The sequence below is a fragment of the Polyodon spathula genome, chromosome 3 (genome assembly GCF_017654505.1).
Source record: "Polyodon spathula isolate WHYD16114869_AA chromosome 3, ASM1765450v1, whole genome shotgun sequence".
NCBI classification, from domain to species: Eukaryota; Metazoa; Chordata; class Actinopteri; order Acipenseriformes; family Polyodontidae; genus Polyodon; species Polyodon spathula.
The window spans coordinates 48,293,708-48,315,682 of record NC_054536.1 but is presented as its reverse complement, the minus strand read 5'-3'; the positions used below and the strand labels follow the sequence as shown (position 1 = coordinate 48,315,682).

At 42.3% G+C, this 21,975-nt stretch overlaps 1 protein-coding gene across 2 annotated transcripts in view; it reads right to left on the bottom strand.

Annotated features, from left to right (window-relative positions):
- fars2 (phenylalanyl-tRNA synthetase 2, mitochondrial) overlaps positions 1 to 21,975 on the bottom strand; it is a 225,730-nt gene that overhangs the window by 120,170 nt on the left and 83,585 nt on the right. For both annotated transcript variants that reach the window (XM_041245345.1, XM_041245347.1), the window contains exon 4: positions 11,644 to 11,775. In XM_041245345.1, the coding sequence (XP_041101279.1) occupies positions 11,644 to 11,775 (132 nt within the window). The remainder of the gene's footprint in view (positions 1 to 11,643; positions 11,776 to 21,975) is intronic.

Genomic DNA, 21,975 nt, shown 5'->3' with positions numbered 1-21,975 from the left:
ATTTCCCCACCTCACCAGGAGCAGCCTCTTTCCGAACCCCTGCCACCAGTAATCACTACTACTGGGTCCAGCTGGCAGACGCCATCTTTTACTCGGCTCCGAAGTATGAAAGAAGTGACGCACGGGACAGCAATCGCAGTATGGCAGCGAAATTGTGAGGGCCTTTCCTTGGAGCAACGAAGCCATCTGCGGGAGCTGTTGAAGGGGTTAAAATAAAAGTATGAAGCTACGATGGGGGTGTGCTACGATGGGGGTGTGCAGGGTGAATCGGTGGAAGTGTGTGGGGGAAAGGGAGAACTGTATGGTGTGACAAGGTAACGGCAAGATGGATAGGGGGAGGTTGCAAGGAATGTCGATGTAGCAGAACAAGGCAATTAACAGATCATAAAACTTCGTCTGGCGGGAGGGACATATATGGGTTGTTTTTCCTGGTTAAAACAGGGAGGTATCTTATGAATTAACTGCTGCATGCTAGAATGTTATTGGTGCAATGTTAAGAATAGAGAATGCTATAATACTAATGTAAAAGGGAACTTGGGCAGATTGCTTTTCCTGGTACTGATAAAGTGCAGGTTGAGTGGGTCTCCAGAGCACTCTGTGGCTGTGTGTTAACCTTCAATAAAAACCTTGATTCAACTCAACGCGCTTACGGACTGAATTGTTTGGGGTTAGGTGAACATCCAGAATTCGTCCCTACAAATTGGCGTAGTCGTCAGGAGATCAGGATGCTTGTGGTGGTGTTTGCCGTGTGCGGACTGACCGGGACTTGTCTCAGGTAGGCATATTTGTGAGATACATGTAATACCAGGGTGAACTGATATCCGAAATTTATGTGCGTGAGTTGAGACAGGCTACTGTTGGGCACAGTGTATAATTCTACATAGCAGTGGGACAGAGCATAATTCTGAGTAGTGTCGGTATGCAGCAAGGGATGTGATTAAATGTACGAAGGTGTATTTTCTAAAACTGATACCGTAAGTTACCCCGCAAAGGGTCGGGCAGTCGGCGTGTTGTCCGATTGGGGGACCATAGTATAAATAGGTAGTCGAAGAGATTATCAAGAAGAGTTATATTATCAAGACTATAGTGTTAGACTATAGCCCACATAGATTGTTGCACGGCGAGAATAGCAGGGCAAAATGGAAGGAGTGAGGGAATACCTTACTCAGAAATGGGCTGATAGCCAAAGGAAAGCACTAAAAAAGATTTGGGACCCTGACGCATCAGATGATTTTGCAAAAGTAAATTGTAACTGTTAAGAATAAAGATCCGACTGAGCACGAAAGTATTCGACACAGAATAGTCAGGTATAATATTTGGTTTCTAAAAATGAATTAAATCAACATTTTATTTTCAAGAGTCTGCATATTGTTGATTGTTTTAGTTTGTGTTGAACTAAACAGGGAGATAACATTTTCTTTGAATGGAAAGCACTTGGTTTAATGAAGCACCAAAGTTACTAGAATTAGCTGGTTTTATTTGCACATATATGAGATGTTTTGCTTATGTTGGTCACAATTAATTTTTTACGGAGCTTCTAGCAAGAGAGGTGATGATAACTAGATTAATGTGGTAACTGAGACATTAATAAATTGTGAATGACATGTGATTATTGATGGTGCAGTGGTAAACTGCAGCTGTTGCAATTGTAATATAAGTCAGGGACTAAACCTGAAACAAACTAAGGGATCTAGATGAGAATATTAAAAAATATTTTCGTAACTGAGATACTTGTGTGTGTGTGTGGTAAAGGACAGTTGTATTGTGTTTGTGTTGTATTGTGATTGTGGCCGGCCGTGCTAGCAAGCTGTATGGTTCTGAAGATTATACCATACACATAAGACTATAGTCATGGTTTAGGTAATGACAGTTGAGCATAATATGCAGTCTCTGAACTGGGTGTTACATATGTATATAATATATGTTTGTCTGTTGGCTATTACATGTTGACCTATTTGTGAATTAGGACAACCTGTTAATAGGAAAAACCTGTTACACAAACTGTGTTCACGAAAGTGCAACTCAGACTGTGAAAAGGGACAGGATCTGTCACAGCTTGAGAATGGAAGCCAGCTTCAGTTCAGGAATTGATATAAAGGAGTGGATTAAAATAAAATATGGATCGCAATGGCAATGCAATAGGACTGGAAGCTAGAAGTTTAGCTCAAAGAAGTAGTGAAAGATAAGATTCTGGACGTGTTGCCAGAGAACAGGCAATATGCAATGTGCCTGTGCAGTTGTCCAGCAGCAGAGAAGTGTTAATAGTAGATATTGAAGGCACAGCTCACAGCTGCAAACTCACAACGAGTTTTAGAATGAATACAATTTTAAGCAATGCTTTAATTGTGGCCGTACTGATACTTAAAGATAATTTGTTGGGAAAGTGGCAGTGGCTACAGTTAAGTCTGAAACGGCAGAAGAACTACAAGTAGATTATAGTGAATGCATAAGAATGTTGTGACGACTGCAGGCGCAGATAGGGGAGTGATGTGCGGTGGCCACGGTCAGAGTAAAGGGGGGAGATGATGATGGGGATGAAAAAATGTTTGTTGACGCAGAGGTAGGAGGCCACCCATGTAAAATGTTAGTTGATACAGGGGCGTGTGACAATCACCGATTTGGATGTGATGTCCCTTTAACAAAACAATATGTAATGATTGAAGGAGTTAACGGAGGAACACAGATTGCATTTAAAACTAAACCGGTAGAGTTTGTAATTGGAACACAGTCGGCATTAGTTGAAATGTATCATGCTAAAACATATGAAGGGAACATTTTAGGACTAGATGTAATGTCACAGTTAAAGTTGATCATTGATACTGGGGCTTGTACGCTCTCCTCGGGGGTTAGTGATGCGACTGATCAGAATGGTGTAATACGGCGTATAGCTGCAATTAAGTACTATGAAGTAGAAGCACTCAGCTCTACTGTCAGGGAGTTTGTGAGGACGAACCCAGAAATATGGGCGACACACTCAAATGATTGTGGGAAGGCTGTGGGCGTGCTTATTGCGATTGAAGGTGACGCCCACCCTCCCCAAAAGCAATACCCAGTTAAATCAGATGCAGTGGCAGCAGTAAAAGACATTATTACTGATTTACTGGCCCGAGGGATTGTGGTGGAATGTAACTCCCCCACACACAGCCCCATCTGGCCGGTGCCTAAAGGAGAAGGCAAGTGGTGACTAACAATTGATTACCAGAGACTTAATCAGGCTTTGCCAAAAATGGCACAAATAGTAGCTAACCCTCACATGATACTTAAATAAGTTCCAGCTGAAGCAAGCTGGTTCTCTGCACTTAATATCAGCAATGGATTTTGGAGTCTACCTATTAGGCCGGAAGACCAATGGAAGCTCATATTCACCATGAAAGGTGTACACAGGGGTATCACGACTCACCAGTGATATTCCATCAATGTGTGGCAAAGGCAATACGGTCCCTAGCCAACAACCAACATGGAACTGTGTTGCAATATGTTGATGACTTACTGTTGTGCAGTTCTTCCCTCACAGAAGCACGATCGCTCCTATAGGACACTCTGAGGGTACTGCAACAACAGGGATACAAAGGTAATTCAAAGAAAGCGCAATTGTTGCAAGAAGAGGTGACGTATCTAGGACATGTGCTAAGCTACAATAGTAAGGCCATGAGTCCAGACAGAAAGCAGGCTTTGACATTGATTCCCAAACCACAGACAGTAACAGAGCTCAGGCAGTTCCTTAGGAACCACAAACTATGTGAGGGAGTATATAGAGGATTATGTCATTTTGGCAGGCCCTATATTCACATTACTTAAAGCCTCGCCTGAAAAGTATGATGAATTAGAATGGACCAGAGACTGAAAAGGACTTTGAAACCCTAAAACAGCAAATTTGCTCGGCACCTGCGTTAGGAATTCCATGCCCAGATCACGATTTCCATTTCCAGGTTGCAGTCAAGAGTCTAACTATACATTGTATTTTGAGCCAGGAACATGGGGGACGGCTGAGACCTGTGGTCTACTGCAGTCAGAAGCAGACCCCTAAAGAACATGGCTATCACATATGCAAGACCCCTACAGAACATGGCTATGTAACATGCGAGACCCGGGGATCTCCCTATTTACACTGATGGCTCTTGGTATTGGAAGGACGGAGCGTTTGTTACAGAGTGGGCCACTTGGTTCAGCACAAGAGGCAGAGTTACTAGATCTCCTTATGGCTCTACACCAAAACCAAGACCAGAATGTGTGTATTTATACTGACAGTAGGTATGCCTTCGGAGTAGCTCACGATTACATGGCTACATGGGCTCGCAGGGGATTTATAACCACTACTGAAAGCAATATAAAACATCAACACATCTGGGAACAAGTTAACCAGAGACATGAAAGGGGGTTAACAACAGCCATTCTGAAAGTAAAAGCACATCAAAAGAATGAGTGCAGTTTAGAGGAGGAGAATAATAACAAAGTGGACTCTGCCACAAAAGACGGGGCCATACACGGGAAGGAATGGGAAATGCACATAGTAGCCAGTGTAACCATAATCACGAACGAGGGGGAGATAAAGGTGGATCAGATCCAAAGGGAGATCTTGGACAATCCAGAACTAAAAGCCCAATATGAAGGGTTTAGGTGTGTTGATAATGAAGAGGGGGACTATATGCATGGGGGCCAATGGGTGGTGCTCCCAGCTTACAAAACAGAAGTAATCCAGATTTATCACGAATCAATGCATGCTGGGTACAAACCCACATTGAGATTGATTAAACAGATGGCCTGGTGACTGGGGATGGCCAAGGCAATATATCAGTTTTGTACTAACTGTCTCCAATGTGCACAGGTGAATGTCGGAAGACCGGGAAAGTCATGGTGGCACCAGCTGAGTCCCCGGAAGGGACCCTGGGAGAATTGATTTCATAGGTCCACTGCCTCTATCACATGGGAAAACATACTGTCTGGTAATGATAGATATTTTATTAAATGGATCGAAATCTTTCCTACTAAGGACTGCAGTGCACTAATGGTAGCCAAGATACTGATTGAGAGGGTCCTCCCTCATTGGGGAACTCCTTCCTGGATCGACTCTGATCAAGGAACACACTTTACAGGAAAAGTGATGAAGGATACTTGTAAGTTACTAGGAGTACGGCAGCGGTTTCACATTCCCTATCACCCCCAATCATCAGTGATCATGGAGCAGGCTAACCGGACAATCAAAGAGGGCATCACCAAAAAACTGACAGAACAAAACCGAAACTGGGTATCAACCATATTATGGGTGTTGCTGAAAATGAGAGCAACCCCGTCTAGGGCTACAGGGGTCTCTCCTTACAAACTTATGAAAGGGAGAAGGATAAGGCTTCCCATGGACCCAATACTCATGAACGATGTGTCCATGACAATGGCTCGAGATGCAAAAATGAAGTTCCTTAGAGAACTAGGGGAACATTTACACTTCCTTAAGGAAACAGCAAACACACAGCAACGGAAAGTGGAACTCGAGAATGAAGCAAAGCATACTGAGACGGAATATGAAGTGGGCGATGAGGTCATGACGTTGCGGCATGTTAGGACAGGTTTAAGTCCGCGTTGGAATGGACCATACATGGTACTGATGAACTCTCCCACAAGTGTGTGCATACAAAAAAACAATCAAGGACAATGGGTGCACAAGACACAGACAAAGCTGTATCAAAAGAAACAGGTACAATGTGCCAAACTGGCCCCTTTGACAAAAGGGGTGTGTGTATTGAAAGTAGCATGGCTGATGCTACTAACTGCATGTTGTTTGTGATGCGTTATCTCTATCCGGAATGTCAGGGGGATAGGCGCAACATGAGCAAGTATGGTATGATGAGGGACTTACAGTATTCATACAAACCTAATGATCCATATGGGGTCTGGGAATTGAGTACCTATACAGTTACCGGTTCCTCAGATCCCAAATTATTAGAGCACGTTGGAAACCACATGTCCATTTAGGAATGCCACATTGATGGGGTTAGCGGTATGGGGAAGGTGGAAGCATTATTTTCCTCAGTGCTACTCGTGTCCATATACACATGCATCACCTGCTCATGGTCTAATTGAAGTAGGAGAACCATTAGGGCTAATAGAAAATGTTGTATGGCACCGTGTAACAGTACACTGTGATTACTCCTTAAGATTGTTTTTAACAAACTGCTCCTCATTTCCCTCTCTAGTAGCCATTTTTCAGAAACAAATGGGGTCAGCATTAAAGAGGTATGTGCAACACAGCACCCCGCAAGTGGATGACCCCCCCCCATGAGGCAAAAAAGGAAAATACTATCCGAAGCCGCTGGGTGGATGGGTGCACCTCAGTCTACTATGAATAATATTAACAGTGAGTTTCAGCGGCAACAGAATGATGCTACAAACTGGTACAATGCCCAAGGTATCACGCACTCTGCTACAGGGGTGCATTATAATGCAAAGGCTATTCAATTGGTTGTAAAGTCATTAAGGGTGATGATTTTGGCTATTATGACATATGTAAACATTACTCATCATGAGGAAAGATGTGATCGAATGGGAACTGCTATGGTATATCATTTTGAAAGAAATATTAATGATTTACTGGTCGAACAGACTGCCTGTTTCGCATCGCAAATCATTACAAAAGACTCAGGTGGGGGGGTCTTGGCATTGAATGGGCTGCTGATGTATGGGACGCTGTATTCACCCGCCCCTTCAGAAGTCCAACACCCACCAATGTCACATACCAAATTATGATCCCTTCGGGGACACCTGTGGTGCCTTCTGCGGTACGACAGGTCAAGTTCTTAGGCATACCAGAAAGTAATCACATATTTACATTGAACAACTAAGGCTAAGGACATGGCAACGATTGTGAAATCTTGTTCTTCCGAGAAAAGTTGGGCTTTCGGGCCAAAGACCGATTGGTTTGGATGGTGGAACATTTATGGTCGTATTGCCTCACTCGGATCGTTCGTATGTTTGATCATGGTATTGTTTACGTTTTGTCGAATAAGACGAAGCCTCAGACGGCACAGACAAGGACGTCGGATGACTCAGGCTGCTTACACAGCCCTCCGGATTTAAAGAAGAGGATGCCCCTAGTCAAGTGCTGGTAACCTATGACTAGGGGTATAGAAGAGGATTCTCCGAAGAAGGATGGCCCTATTGACCATACGGTCATGGACCAAAAGGGGGGACTGAAGGGGTTAAAATAAAAGTATGAAGGTATGATGGGGTGTGCAGGGTGAATCGGTGTAAGTGTGTGGGGGGAAGGAAGAACTGTATGGTGTGACAAGATAAGGGCAGGATGGATAGGGGGAGTTTGCAAGGAATGTCGATGTAGCAGAACAAGGCGATTAATAGATCATAAAACTTTGTGTGTCGGGAGGGACATATATGGGTTGTTTTTCCCGGTTAAAACAGGAAGGTATCTTATGAAATTAACTGCTGCATGCTAGAATATTATTGGTGCAATATTAAGAATAGAGAACGCTATATATACTAACGTAAAAGGGAACTCAGGCAGATCGCTTTTCCTGGTACTGATAAAGTGCGGGTTGAGTGGGTCTCCAGAGCGCTGAAGCGTGTCAATCTTAAATAAAAACCTTGATTCAACTCAACGTGCTTACGGACTGAATTGTTTGGGGTTAGGTTGAACATCCAGAATTCGTCTCTACACTGTTGATGCACTTCCGCCACAGCTTCACCACAAAAGCCGAGCAAGCAGGGCGGACACAGCTGGTCCAGCACAAAATCGACATGGGGGACGCAGTGCTGATAAAACTGCAACTGGCTCAGCAGCCGGAGGCATGCTGGCTTGGTGGATTCTTCTGAAAACCCTTGGACGGCCCCGGTAGTCATGGTATGTAAAAAGAACGGCGAGTGGAGGTTCTGTGTTGACCACCGGCAGCTGAACGGGGTGACTAGGAAGGACTTTTACCCCCTTACCCTCACTGACGAATCCTTGGGCTTGGTGGCTGGATCGCCTTGGATCATGTACCTGGACCTGCAAAGTGGTTACTGGTAGATTGCCCTTGCTCCTGAAGCCCGGCGAAAGACTGCCTTTATCACCAGGCAGGGTCTGTGTCAGTTCCACGTGATGCCGTTCAGGCTTTGCAATGCCCCTGTTACTTTTGAATGGCTGATGGAAAGAGCCCTGAATGGCATTCCCCAGCAGCACTGTCTTGTCTACCTGGACAACTTGCAGGTTCGAAGAAACCATTCCCTCTCTGCAGCAGGTGCTGCAATGCCTGGAGATGGCGGGGCTAAAGCTGAACACGGACAAGTGTAGCTTCCTCAGACAGGAGGTTACCTTCTTGGGACACCGGGTAGGGGGCAATGGCATTAGCACTGAGGCAGACAAGGTCAGTGCGGTCCGGAATTGGCCCACCCCCATTAACCAGGAGCAGCTGCGGGCGTTCCTGGGACTGGCGTCCTACTACCGCCAGTTCGTGGCACATTGCGGACATCACAGCTCCCCTGAATCGGCTACTGAAGAACAGGGAGCCCTTCTGATGGAGCCCTGACTGTCAGGATGCATTCAGGCGGCTGTGGGACGCTCTGACCAGTGCTCACATGCTCTCCCTGTCTGATCCAGAGTTGCCATACCTGCTAGATACGGACGCCAGCAACTTGGCGATCGGGGAGGTCCTCTCCCAGCAGGGGCCGGATGGAGAGCGGGTCTTGCCGTACTACGGTCGGGGCTTGTCCAAAGCTGAAAGGCGATACTGTGTCACCCAGCGGGGGTTGCTAGCTATGGTGGCGGGGGTGCACCAGTTCCGTCTTTACCTCTGTGGCTTTCCATTCACCACCCGCACAGACCATGCTGCACTGCAATGGTTACTAACATTCAAGGAGCCGGAGGGCCAGGTTGCTTGGTGGATTGAGCAGCTTCAGCCCTTCGACTTCACGGTGCAGCACCGTGCTGGGATCCACCACACCGATCTGGATTCCGTATCGTGACGGCTCTGTGAGGAGGAAGGCTGCCAGCACTACAACGGAAGGAGGACAGGGAAAAGGAGCTGCTCTCCAAGCAGCAGGGGAAGGATGTCCAATCACATAGTATATGTAGGCCTACGTTTGCCATGTCTAAACTGAATGTTACAGCTATACTAATATTAAAATGAAAAAATACGACCTTGTCATACTAACATTATGGATGCAGCACATCATTAGATTATATTACTGAAACATTTTAATTTTGATAAAAGATTGACAATTTTGACATGTAAAATTATTTAATATATAAATAAGTCTCTGCAATACTATAGTGATGTTATAGAAACATAAAAAGACAGGGGTTCAAAACAAGAGTTGTCCATCACACATATACAAGTTCATAAACACAGTGGCATGAACACACACCAACATAAGGTCTTGCAAATAAAATGGTCAGATAAAAATAAAAAGCCATGCAGTGAACCTCCCCTTTAATCAAACTGTTGCCCCGCCTTACTTTTTGCCTACTTTTGCATTACTGAGCCGGTCAATTTATTTCCTACGACACCGTCATAACCCTTTCACACAGCCAAAGAGATTGCACGAGTACAACTTTCAAACCTGTCAATCAACAGATTACTTTCATGGCAACAACAGACTGTTCTCGTGCAATCTGAAACATTGACAAGACCTAACACATCCATGCAGTGCTTAATTTGTAAGAACGAGGTGTCGGACGCAAGCAATGACAATAATACCGACACTAAGAAGCGCATATTCAAAATCATAACATGTTTATTTGAAAGAGTATTGTGCGTACATGAGTTCGTATACAAGAACCCAACAAGAACACTGGTTTGACCCACTGTTTGCACTATTATCAGTGATGTATATGCAACAGAAGACGCTGGCAGAAAACAAAAATGATTAATTAAACTTAGGCTAGATAGTTGTTAATTTAGTGCTCTATTAATTAAATTATATTCATTGAAAAAGGCAAGAGAGCTAGGTCGTTATTGTTTTGGTGTAATATAATATAGCAGGCTAATGTTATAAGTAAGCTACAATTTTTTTTTTTGAAAAGTTGCCGTTGTTATTTTTTTGTTATGCTTTTGTTGTGTACTACTCATTTAATCAATCCAAGTAGTATAAGAAGTTGCTTATATCGTTCATGACGTTTTTCAAATCAAGTAAGCTTATTTGTGTATAAAAAAAGACAATAGAGTTGCAGCCTGCAGTGTCATCTTACTTAAAGGCACTCAAGCTGTGAAATCGTAAAGTAATTTAAAGTAGGCTCAAACGTGGCAGTGGACTGTCTCTCTTTAGCGTGCACAAGAAAATGCAGACTTAATAAGATACCGGCACTATGACTGCAAGCCCAGAGGTTCAGGGGCTGTGCCCCGGCACAAATTAAGCACCACATGCACACCCCTTACCTACCTACACTACAGTCACGTGCATGTTGACTTTGAAACCACACCCCCTATAGCACTTCAGTGGCGGTAGCTCAGAGAGGTGGTTCAGAGATGGTATCACAGGAAATAAGCTAGCGTTTGCCGTTTTTCGCCTTTCTACGCATGCGCGAACCTTAGAACTTAAAAGGCAAGGTTCTCATTGGAGATTCATCCAAAATGACAGGACGTCATTTGTATTTTTTTGAGAAACAAAAACAGGTATTGCATTGCAGACAGTATTTTTTGTTTAAATATGTTGTCATCTTATTTGTCGAAGTGTATTGCAGGCAGTATTTTTTGTTTAAAATGGTAACATTTATCGTAATGTATATTTACGTTTAATTTATATTATAAATACATTTTATCTTCAGGAAATTGCTCGCTGTATTTATTATTAATAATAATAATAATAATAATAATAATAATAATAATAATAATAATAATATTATTATTATTATTATTTTTAACAAATAAATATTTTAAAAAACATTATTTTGTCTGTATAATTTATGTCTATACGTAGTTAAAACCACTACTGGCCAAATGTGTACTTCCTTTCAAAAATGTAGTTTGTGCACATGTCATATACTGTCCAGCAAATGCTTGTTTAATAAGTGTTTATGTAGACTCACAAGTTATATTATTTTCATGGTAAACTGCTCGGTGAACATTTTCAATAAATTGAGTGGGAATGTGGGTACAAACACTTTTCTTCATGTAGAGAATAATGTTTTTGAATTTGTAATCAAGTCTACGTGGGGTCTCTAAACCTGTTAATATAGAAAACGTACACTTCTTTTTTAGTGGAAGATCGTGGTTTAAAGTGTATAAATAATTAGAGAAACACAAAAAATGATTGGCTTCCTACACATACCGTCCTAAAGTGCAGTTACATTATTTATATGAACATCTGTAATCCTAGTTGACATGATGGATGTACTCGCACAGGAAAGATAAAACGACATAGGACAGGTTATACTTTTTACTTGAGGATTATGTGAAACTCTGAGAAAAAATATATATATTTGCACAAATACTGCCTTTTGGAGGCCCATCTAAGTTAAAATCCAACATAATGGGGTTATTTTACTCCTAATAGGGTTATGCATTTTTCTGAGTTATCCATGATTGCCTATTTCTTAACAAATCAAATCAAAATAATTGATTGTGCTTTTGCCCTATGTCCCCCTCACCCCACCCTCCCTTTACCATTACATCACATTACACTGTGGTCAAACTTGCCAGTCAACATGTATTGTTGCCCTACCTGAATTCACCAGCTTTTGTTCCATCACCCCACAGCCCAGTACCTCCATCCACTCTCCCTGAAACTTGATCTCCATTTCAAAAGAAGGGTGTGTGAATGGGAAATAGCAGTCAACCCATCTGATTTCAAGCCCTGTGACAAAGAAATAAATTAATAAATAAGGAACAACAATAAGCAATAAATGCATGCATTTGGGCCTCTGTAAAACTTGTCCTTTGGCTAAATCAATTACTGGATTCCTGAGAAAAAGCAGTTTTGTTCCAGGCAATAAATCTTGAAACTTGTGAAAAAAACAGAGGTGTCTTTTGCAATATGAAAAGCACTTTGTGCAGCTCAGGCCTCCTTGGAAACTAAATCAATCTCCTGTCAAATTCCCACAGCTACCTGGCAAGAAAGGAAAATGAGCCAAGACCGGTCAGGGGAAGGCACGTAATCGGGTTTTCTGATTAAACTGAAAATGACTAACAGTGCCCTTGGAGACAATAAAATAAATTAGGTGGTTTCTTTGGATGTTCTGATGTGATAAACTAAATAGTTTAGGGAGAAAGAGTGAACATGTGGCTGAAACAGAGAACTGAAAACATTAGGTTATTATCATAACCCTGGTTCCCTGAAATACAAATGTAACAATTACCGCATGAGTATTTATCCTTAAAGACCCTTAAACCTGAGTAAATACAACAAAGACTACTCGTCAGAGCCTGTGACGAAATCATGTCCGCCCCCAGGGGCATAAATAGACTGCACGCACACATCAACATTATTTTTCCTTAAAGCCTGCTACAATCATAGATGCAGCAACCTTGAAGGTTAATGGTTACATTTCTATTTCAGGGAATCAGGGTTATCAAGTAGGAAATGTAACCATTACCTCATGGGTAGAAATACCAAAGCTGTCGCAAGGCAATTACTGCAGACAACTGGAATGCCACAAGGCTCAGCCAAGGCCGCCTTGCACGTTACCATTTGGATAGCCTCTGCTTAGACAGGGCTTCACCATAGGACTTAGCCCCATCACAGACACAAAATTGTTCAGACTGCCTCCAACTCTGAGTTCTGTCCACATAATACACTAATGCCGGCCCCAGACAAAGAGTATGGAGCTCCCGCTCCCTGTAAGACTGGAAAGGTGGTAGATGAAAAGCTCTCAATTTTATAGTCTGGTTAGTTTTTGGCAAAAAAGTAGGACTGATACTAGGGAATGATAAACGGAAAAATAAATAAATAAATCATGGTACAAACAAAAAAAAGAAACAAAATTAATTTATTACATTCTGGAACGAAAATGATATTTACGATTTTGTTTATTGGTTAATAATGTTTTGCGTTTTTTTTTGTTCCCTTTCAGCCTGTTCTATCTGTCTCTTTCTGTTGTTTTCAAGTACACAATAATTTGAAAAAAGCGCTCTTCCCATGGTCTTACACCTCAGTGGTCAACAACAAAGTATTACATCATAGCCAGCTAATGAAATTCAACATTACACTTAGCTAGCTTTTTCTGAGCAGCCAGTGAATCAAATAGCCCTATATTTGCCTTCAGTTCAGGCTTCCACCTTGCAGTCGGCTACATGATTGATCCATGTTACATGATCAGTCTTGTATTCGCTCAAAATAAACAGGTACTGTTATTGACTTATTCTGAAGTTATGTACACAGCAGCTCAGACCCACCTGAATCTGTGGCTATGTGAATGCCAAGTTTAAGTAAGTTAAGTGCGTGAAAGAAGCAGACAGAGATAACTGTAATCTGGTTTGGAAATGTTTTTATTTGGAGTTTCCAGGTCTGGCGACCAAACAATAATTTCCTGGCAATACACACCAATGTGTACAGCACGGGGTATATAACACAAAAACAGACAGTCCCAAATAATAAACGATATCCGCCCTGCAATAATATAAGCACGGTCACCAGTCCTGGGTGATACAGGTTTATATCTGTGACGATGGTGCAGTGCTGTCTGGTTTAGTTCTGGCCCTTGGCGACAGCTCCGGAACTGTGTTAGCTGTCTAGTAACGTACAAGACAAGACGAAATAATTACAAACAAACAAAACACAACACATGATTTCAGTTTCTGTTCTACTTTCCCTGTCCTTCTCGGTTCTACACACAATAAACCAATGTTAAGGAACAGATTACGATTCTCCGTCCCCATTTTATGCTGTCACACATGACCCCTTGGTAAAAGAGTGCAACCGCCTCTCCAATCTACGGCTGCCACGTCGTTTCCCTTCCAGGTCAATGTGTTATTGCAACAGAGTCTCGCCCCTTTCCTGGCTGGCCAACTTCCATTGAACCCTGGGAAAGAACTGTCAGGCCAGCCCATCCAAGGAGCTTAGCACCCTCACAGGTCGTGAGGGTGATTTACAACCAAGAATCATTGTATTTCTGTCACAATAGGCTATAGAGAAAATACTGCAGGCTGTAGCCAGTCCAGGCAAAGTAGTTGTCGTGATGTAATGTTTGGGTGTGATCTTCCTCTCACGCAATGAATCATGTGCAAGCCACGTTTGATTGACAGCTTGTGAGGCAGTTGGCACAGAGTTATTTAAAATGAGCAGTTTAAGCAAACTAATTAGTAATAATTCAGCCGTCAAAGTGCCAAAAACAAATAAGTATTTCGTTTTTTTAAAAGACAGATAATTAAGTGTGACACGGGTGGCTGTGTGGTGATGTCAGGCCAGAGAGACACACAGACAAGCAGGCAGGTACTGAGGTGCAAAGGTGCGGCAGCGCCGTGTTTATTTAAACACAAAAGTAAAATAAAAGGTTCAAACAGAAAACAATGCTCACAGAGCAAAATAAAATAATAAACAAAAACAAGTCACCAACACAAAATAATCATAACTAAACAAATACGGGCTGGAGCTTCCAGCACTCGTAGCAGTTTTGGTTTTAGCTTTCCTTCTCTCGTCTCTCTCTCACCCACGTTCCTCCTCCGAACAACCCACCCGGAACACAGAAAGCTGCAGGCTTTTATGCAGGTGACCATCGCCCCAGTAGCAACAATTAATCAATTAATTAACAAGGTTTTTGTGTGGATGGGGTGTTCCCCATCCACGCTTCTAAACAATAACACAACAGCGTCTTTTTAACTAAACACAAATACCTTTAAAGCTTAACACATTAACATCCTCTGTTGAAATGACCCACCAGACAATACATTTGTTTTAAATAATAATATAATACACCATAGCCATTAATCAAATCACCTGTTCTAAAGTAAACTAAATACAATACATTTAAAAACAGCAGGGCTTTGCCCTGCCCGCTTTTCATGTGCAGTGTTCAGTCCTGTCACATGAAGCCACAAAACCAACTCACATATCATCCCCTGCAAATCTACTTCAGCAGTGGAAATGGCAAAATGTGAAAATAAATGTCGGAAAAGAAAATTATCAAATCGACTGGATGATTAATTTATTACTTAATCTTTGGAAAAGTCAACCAAGGAGCACTAATGAAGATTTGAGAGCACTGTGGAATCATATTTTACTAGATTGTCAACTTTGTAAATTGAACAGCCACTTTCAAAATGACACTACACAGTCTAGTAGTACTACTAGCATGTACTTTGTTGTACAATGTTAACATGGATGAAGCTGAAGTTTTTAGTCTTTGTTCAACAAATAAAGCGCAAATCGACTGTGGGGAAAAATGATCACTAATTTAAGCTTGAGGTGATTGCCACTTGATTATCTTTCCAAATATGCAAGCACTTTTAAGGCTGTTCTCCACTGTGAACAGGATTAAGACATGACTCTGGTGACGCTGCCCAGCACTATGCCTAAATGCAGGTTTGGCAAGCTGTGCCCACCAAGAAAACGCCTTCAGACAGTGATGAGACACTGTCACCAGGTGGCCACCGTTCAATGCAAGCTGAAAAACCCTGCTATTGAACCAGGCTTGGAGAGGATAGGAGGTTGTCTGTGAGGGTTGAGCTCGCTCTTTGCACAATTCACTGACAGACCCAACCGATGAAGGTGCTTTGTGGCGCATTCCGTGTGGGCCTCTGAACACTACGAACCAGACCAGTCATCCGGGTAATTCAGTACTCTGATTGGAGCTGGGTATCGGCAGTGTCTAAACGATACGTATCACAATATGAGGGTCACGATACGAAATGTATCACGATATAGTAAATTCAGCACGAAACATAAAAATCACACAATTGTCTCATTTGCTTGTGCAAGTGTTTGCAATAACACTGGTAAAGCAAGTTTGGTCAAATAAGCTTCACGGCTTGTTTTGTTTGTTTTGACTGCAATTAACTCAGCATATTTATATTTTTCAAGTGTTTGAAACGGGTGACGCCTCCTCTAATTGTGTCCAGTGTAACATGGGAAACAGCATGCTGCAGTGTACCAGCTCCTATGCTCAGTGTCAGTCATAGGTGGTGCGTGAGTCTTTTGTGTGTGTGTGTGTGTGTGTGTGTGTGTGTGTGTGTGTGTGTGTGTATATATATATATATATATATATATATATATATATATATATATATATATATATATATATATAAAAAATAATGTATAGCACAAAAGAGACCTCGAAACCACTTAGGTGCTACATATATTTGTCATTGCTTTTTTTGTTTGTTTTTTTCCCCCCAACATGCCAAATAAATGTTTAACATAGCACTAGCTTGTACTTTAAACCGTGGTATGCCCATTTAAGGAAATTAGAACAACATTGAGGATAACAAGCTGCACTGTTTTTTAAACCCTTTAAATCCGTTAACCTGCTCTGCAGTCCTACAGTACCTACACCAATTTCAAACACCATTTCCATCACTTCACACCAATTTAAACCAATTATTAATACTGACCATTAACCTTCTAAACTCGCACTTATTATCATATATAATCAAGGGGCATTCAATATCATTCATAAGGTATATTTTAAATAAATAAATAAATAAACTGCACTCTTACCGTAAACTTTTGAATATCTATATGGGGCTCAGATCAGTGGACATTAAACCAGCCAAGCAAGTCTCCTCGAATGACATTGAAATGCAACTAAATCCTATATTTTGAACCCTGGTGATACTGTAACAGGACCATCATAGCCTTGTTTACCTGTGTATCTGAAAACTGTCTTTGGTAAGCAAAACCATTCATTTTCATCACAATATTAAAATACGTTTTCATATTTAGAGTACAGTAAGCAGGCAGATGTGGTTTTCTTCTTTCCTTGTAGACACATTTTCAGAAGTTCAAAAGACGCCGCTTTCACTGAAAATGGAGTGAAAGACTGGAAAAATCTAAAGAAAAAACTTCAGAAACATTCATAATTTTACCATCACATCCAGTTACAAATTCTTACAAAATGGTGGTGCGTTAAAACAGACAGTATGCTACGAAAATATTTTGCCACAAGTTCTGTAAAATCAGATTCAGATCAAGCTGTTTGTATAGATAACAGCAATTAGAATAAATGTTGAAATTGTGAATTGAATGTTCCAGGCAAGCGAATGAGCAAAAAGGAGTCAGAGTTTTCATCGGCTGCCTCCTGCAGCGTTATGGGGGGCTCAGATAGGCGGGAAAATTGATGTTAAACCAGCCAAGCATTGTTTCCTCCAATGACATTTGAAACTAAATCCTATCTCAGTCTACAGTGCTGATTTTGATATCCCAGCTGCCCTAGCGGTCTGGCAGTTGCGCAGTAGAAACTTGAGAAATATGTTTGTTAGACTGCTTTGCGCGCTTGCAGGGAAAAAAAAAAACAAAAAAAACATAATCTTATCTTACAAATATTTTTGTGTTGGTCAGAACAATTTCTTGTGAGGGTTTGGGCAATTTATTTTGGGGAGGCTTAGCCATTCCAGACAGATTCAGTGCTGAGTAAACTTGGAGTAACTTCTACAACTTTCTAGAACTTTCCAGTAATATAAATAGTAGTATAAATACAGGGGCCTTAAGCCCACCAGTTCAGTTTAGTTCCAGCTGCCTAAGTGGATACATATCTGCATTTTTCTGGGAGGTCATAGGAGACTTCAAAACGGTGGCATTCCTGATGGGTCTCCAAGGCGGTTTTACCAAGTTTCCCTGCTATCTTTACCTTTGGGACAGCAGGGACACCAAAGCGCACTACCACAGGCGGGACTGGCCACAGCGGACCGAGTTCTCTGTGGGGAGGAACAATGTCAAGTGGGAGCCACTGGTGGACCCCCGGGAGGTGCTGATGCCACCACTGCACATCAAATTGGGCCTTATGAAACAATTTGTCAGAGCTCTAGATAAGGAGTTGGCAGCCTTCAAGTACCTTCAAGACTTCTTCCCTAAGCTGTCTGAGGCAAAGGTCAAAGCCGGTGTCTTCGTCAGACCACAGATAAAGAAGATCCTGGAGTGCAATGAATTCCCCAAGAAGCTCACTAGTAAGGAGAAAGCGGCTTGGAACAGCTTTGTCGCAGTGGTTCGGGGCTTCCTGGGCAATCACAAGGCCGAAAACTATGTGGAGCTGGTTGAGACTCTGGTGAAGAACTACGGCACAATGGGCTGTAGGATGTCCCTCAAAGTCCATATCCTTGATGCTCATCTTGATAAATTCAAGGAGAACATGGGAGTGTACTCGGAAGAGCAAGGCGCTTCTACCTGGATATACTGGACTTTGAACGCCGCTACCAAGGACAGTATAACGAGAACATGATGGGAGACTACATTTTGGGGCTGATTAGTGAAAGTGATTTACAGTATAATCGTAAATCCCGAAAAACTACTCACTTCTAAATCTTCTGTAGTCATTTTTGTATTACTTTAGTATAAATACATGTTAATTTGGATTCATATGTTGTTTTCTCATTGGAAATAGGTACATTTTAAAATATCACTGTCCTGGTCACAAAAGCAAAGTTTGTGTGGAATAATAGCCATTTTCTATACTTTTGAGGCATAAGCAATTAAGAAATAACACTTACTACCCAGGAACAAAAATTGTGTTACATAGCGTAATCGTATCGTCACGAAAAATATCACGGTTCACAGTTCCCCTAACTGAGGCCTACGAGTCTCAATGGTGCCAGAATAGCCTCTATGCACTTCGAAAAGATATGGGGAGCTAGAGAAAAGCTAAATGGCAAGACCCTGAACTCGTACGCTGAAAAGTGAACCGCAGGTACTTTAGTGTGCAGGTTTTTATGGGGATATGGAAAAAGGCATCTTTGAGGTCCACCGTGGTGAACCAATTGCCTGGCCTGAATGACTGCAACTTAGCTGTTGCATCGTCACATTTTCAACCTCCTTTGGCTCAGAACAGGTTGACCTGCCTGAAGTTGAGGATTGGTCTGAGGCCACCATCCCGCTAGAGCATGGAGTAGAACCCGTCCTCCAACTGGAGGGGGTGTACCTTATGAATAGCCCATTTTTGCAGTAGAGCTGCTGCCTCCTGAGACACCACAGCACCTCACTGTGGGTCCACGACTGATGCTGCAGTCACGACTCGAAAGGCAGGGGACCGTGCTTGAACTGCATTGTGTAGCTGGTCTGAATGGTAGTAAACACCCAGATATATGTGGTGCACTGACATTAATACTCCAGATGGCTCCTTGAGAAGGGACCCAGGACCTCTGGCTGCAAACCCTCAGGGCTGCTGCTTACCTTATGGCTTGGCCTGAGGCTCTTACTAGGAGGCAGTCTGACCACAGGCGCAGTTGGCTGTGCTGGTCCTTGAGGCTGCTGACACAGGGATAAAACCATATGCAATAGGCATATGCAATAGCAAGCAATGTACAGTAAGAATGTACAGTTTCTGCCTCAGCTGCTAAAGACAGTGTAGAAGTGATAGAAAGACAGCTGTAGTGGGTGACGTCAGACCAGAAACAGAGAATAGACAGAGACATGGAGTTTGGTGAAGCTGAGCGCTTGCTTGCACTCAGCATTTAATAAATGAACAAACAGAAAATAAAAGGTTGAACAAAAAAAGCACATGGCACTTGAGGCCAAAATAGAACAGACAAACAAAATGAATTAACACTAAACAAAACAGATGACGAACAGACAAACACTGCGAGTTAAATAAATTATTTACTTTTACTTCTCTTTTTGTTTTCTCCTTCTCCCCACCCGTTCTCCACTCACCGAACACACAACCCCGAGTGAGTCAAACATGCACGCTTTTATGCAGCTGTACCGAGACTCGATTGCTAATCAATCATTCAATTGGAATCTCGGTATAACTGCACGTGTATTAAATTAGTGCACTCCCATGTCCACACACCATATATATTTTTAATCTGCACATGGAGTGATGTGCAATCCTCGTGCCTAAATACAAATATATTTTAAATCCCTCGTGTTACACATATCCCATGTACCTATGACTATACACCAACATTAACACACAACACGCAACATACAACACACAAATACACACAGGAGCGGGGCACATTGCCACAAGGAGCCAATTTGCTAACATAACAACTGCGTGCTGAATGCTGATTGGTGAAACATATATCTCTTACTGCGTAGTTACCACTGATTGGTACTAACAAGATGTATAAAGCAGTCCCTTAAGGACATAACTATAGACCAATTTACTACACCTTGAACCGTGTGTGATTGTCTCTCCAGAGCTCTGCTATGTTCAATAAACAACTTTAACAATCTACTCTCGGATCTGAATCGTTGTGTTCCAGTTTTTCAGCACCCTACAACAGTAACAGGACTGTCAACAAGGCCAGACTGGGATGGAAACACCGGTTGGTAGCAGGTCGGAACCAGATGGAATGGAGCAAACTTTGTCCCCATCACGCATGTGTGTCTGTGGGGAAACTGATACCCAGAGATTTTCTATTCCCAGATGCGTGGGTCTCCCTTGGCATAGAGCCGTGGGGTGAGGACGAAGCCACCTCTCTATCAGAGGGTAATGGGGACGAGCGCTGTACAGGAGAAGGACACAGAGCACTCTGTAGAACTGCAGTAGGAACGTTTCTCCAGCGTACACTTGGAGAATGCACATAAAACTCACAAATGTGGTTTGCCAGTGCAGCCTTTGCCTCAGGCAGGAAGAGCATCTGCTTCTCCACAAGCAGGCTGGCCTTGCATGTCACAGGGATAAAACCCAGTTATACAAATAGTACGCAATGTACCATAAGAATGTACAGTTGCTGCCTCAGCTTGCTAAAAACAGCATCTGGACTGTCAACAAGGCCTGCTTGGTACCAGATTGGGGATTGCAAAACCCTGGTCGATAGCAGGTCGGAACTGGGACTGTACTAGAATGGTACAAGATCGGTTTGGTTCCGGTTTGGGGCCTTAGCCCCGGGTCGGAATAGTAGTGTACAGTACTGTTGCTGCCCTCAAGGGGCGTGTGACAGGGTAGCCGTGTGTTTAAACAAAACACAAATCTCAAAACACAAGAAAAACAAAACAGACCCTAGGTCAGGCTGGGCAGTTGCTTTCACTGTTCCTAGACTTTCAGTTTCGTTTTAACTTTACTGTTTCTCCCGTTTCTCTCTCTCCCACATATGTTCCTCCTCCGAACACCTACACCAAGGGCGGAGGGGTACCCCGTACTAAAATAAACTAATAAATTTATGGCAGGGATTTGCCCTGCCCCCTTTTCATGTGCAGGGCTCCTCGCCCTGTCACAGGGCGACTGCTCAAGAAGCAACGCCGCTGTACAGTAATGCAACAGGGCAAACGCTCTGTAGACCAGGGCATCTGCAAGACCAGTGACCCTCTAGATCAGAATTTCCCAGCCCTGTTCCTGGCAGCACACTGTGTCTGCTGGTTTTTGTTCCAATTCAGTGCTCAATTGTTTAATTGAACCCTTCATTGAACTAAAAAGTGACTAACTGGGCATTCTCCCATTATTTTCAAGCACTTTGTTTGTTGATATGGTTCAATTAAGCAATTGAGCACTGCTGTCTTCCTAAATTATTGCGGACCGCTTTAAGGACCAGGCCATTTTAATCTGTTTTTTTTTTTTTTTTTTCTGTTTAGATATGTGCATATAATTTTTTAAATACAAGGGTTCCATGTAAAAGTAGGTCATTTTTTAAACATATTTTATAATTGTATGGTGTATATACACTGTATTATTCCCATTCCCAAAGTAAACTGCTGCACAAAAACATAACAAAACTACGGCAGAAACAAGATTCTCTCTATAAGCACACCCGCCCACACGTGTGTATATTATATTATACACACACACATTAATATTCAGAAATTGCACATTAGAAATATTTTAGCTTTTTTTTTTTTTTTTTTTTTTTTTTTTTTTTTAAAAGTACCTAAGTCACTCACCTGCCTCTTAATGAATTTCGCTGACGGACCTTTTTCAATCCGGGGATGAATTTCAGACAAGGACACTCGGAGCATCTTCCAATGCTC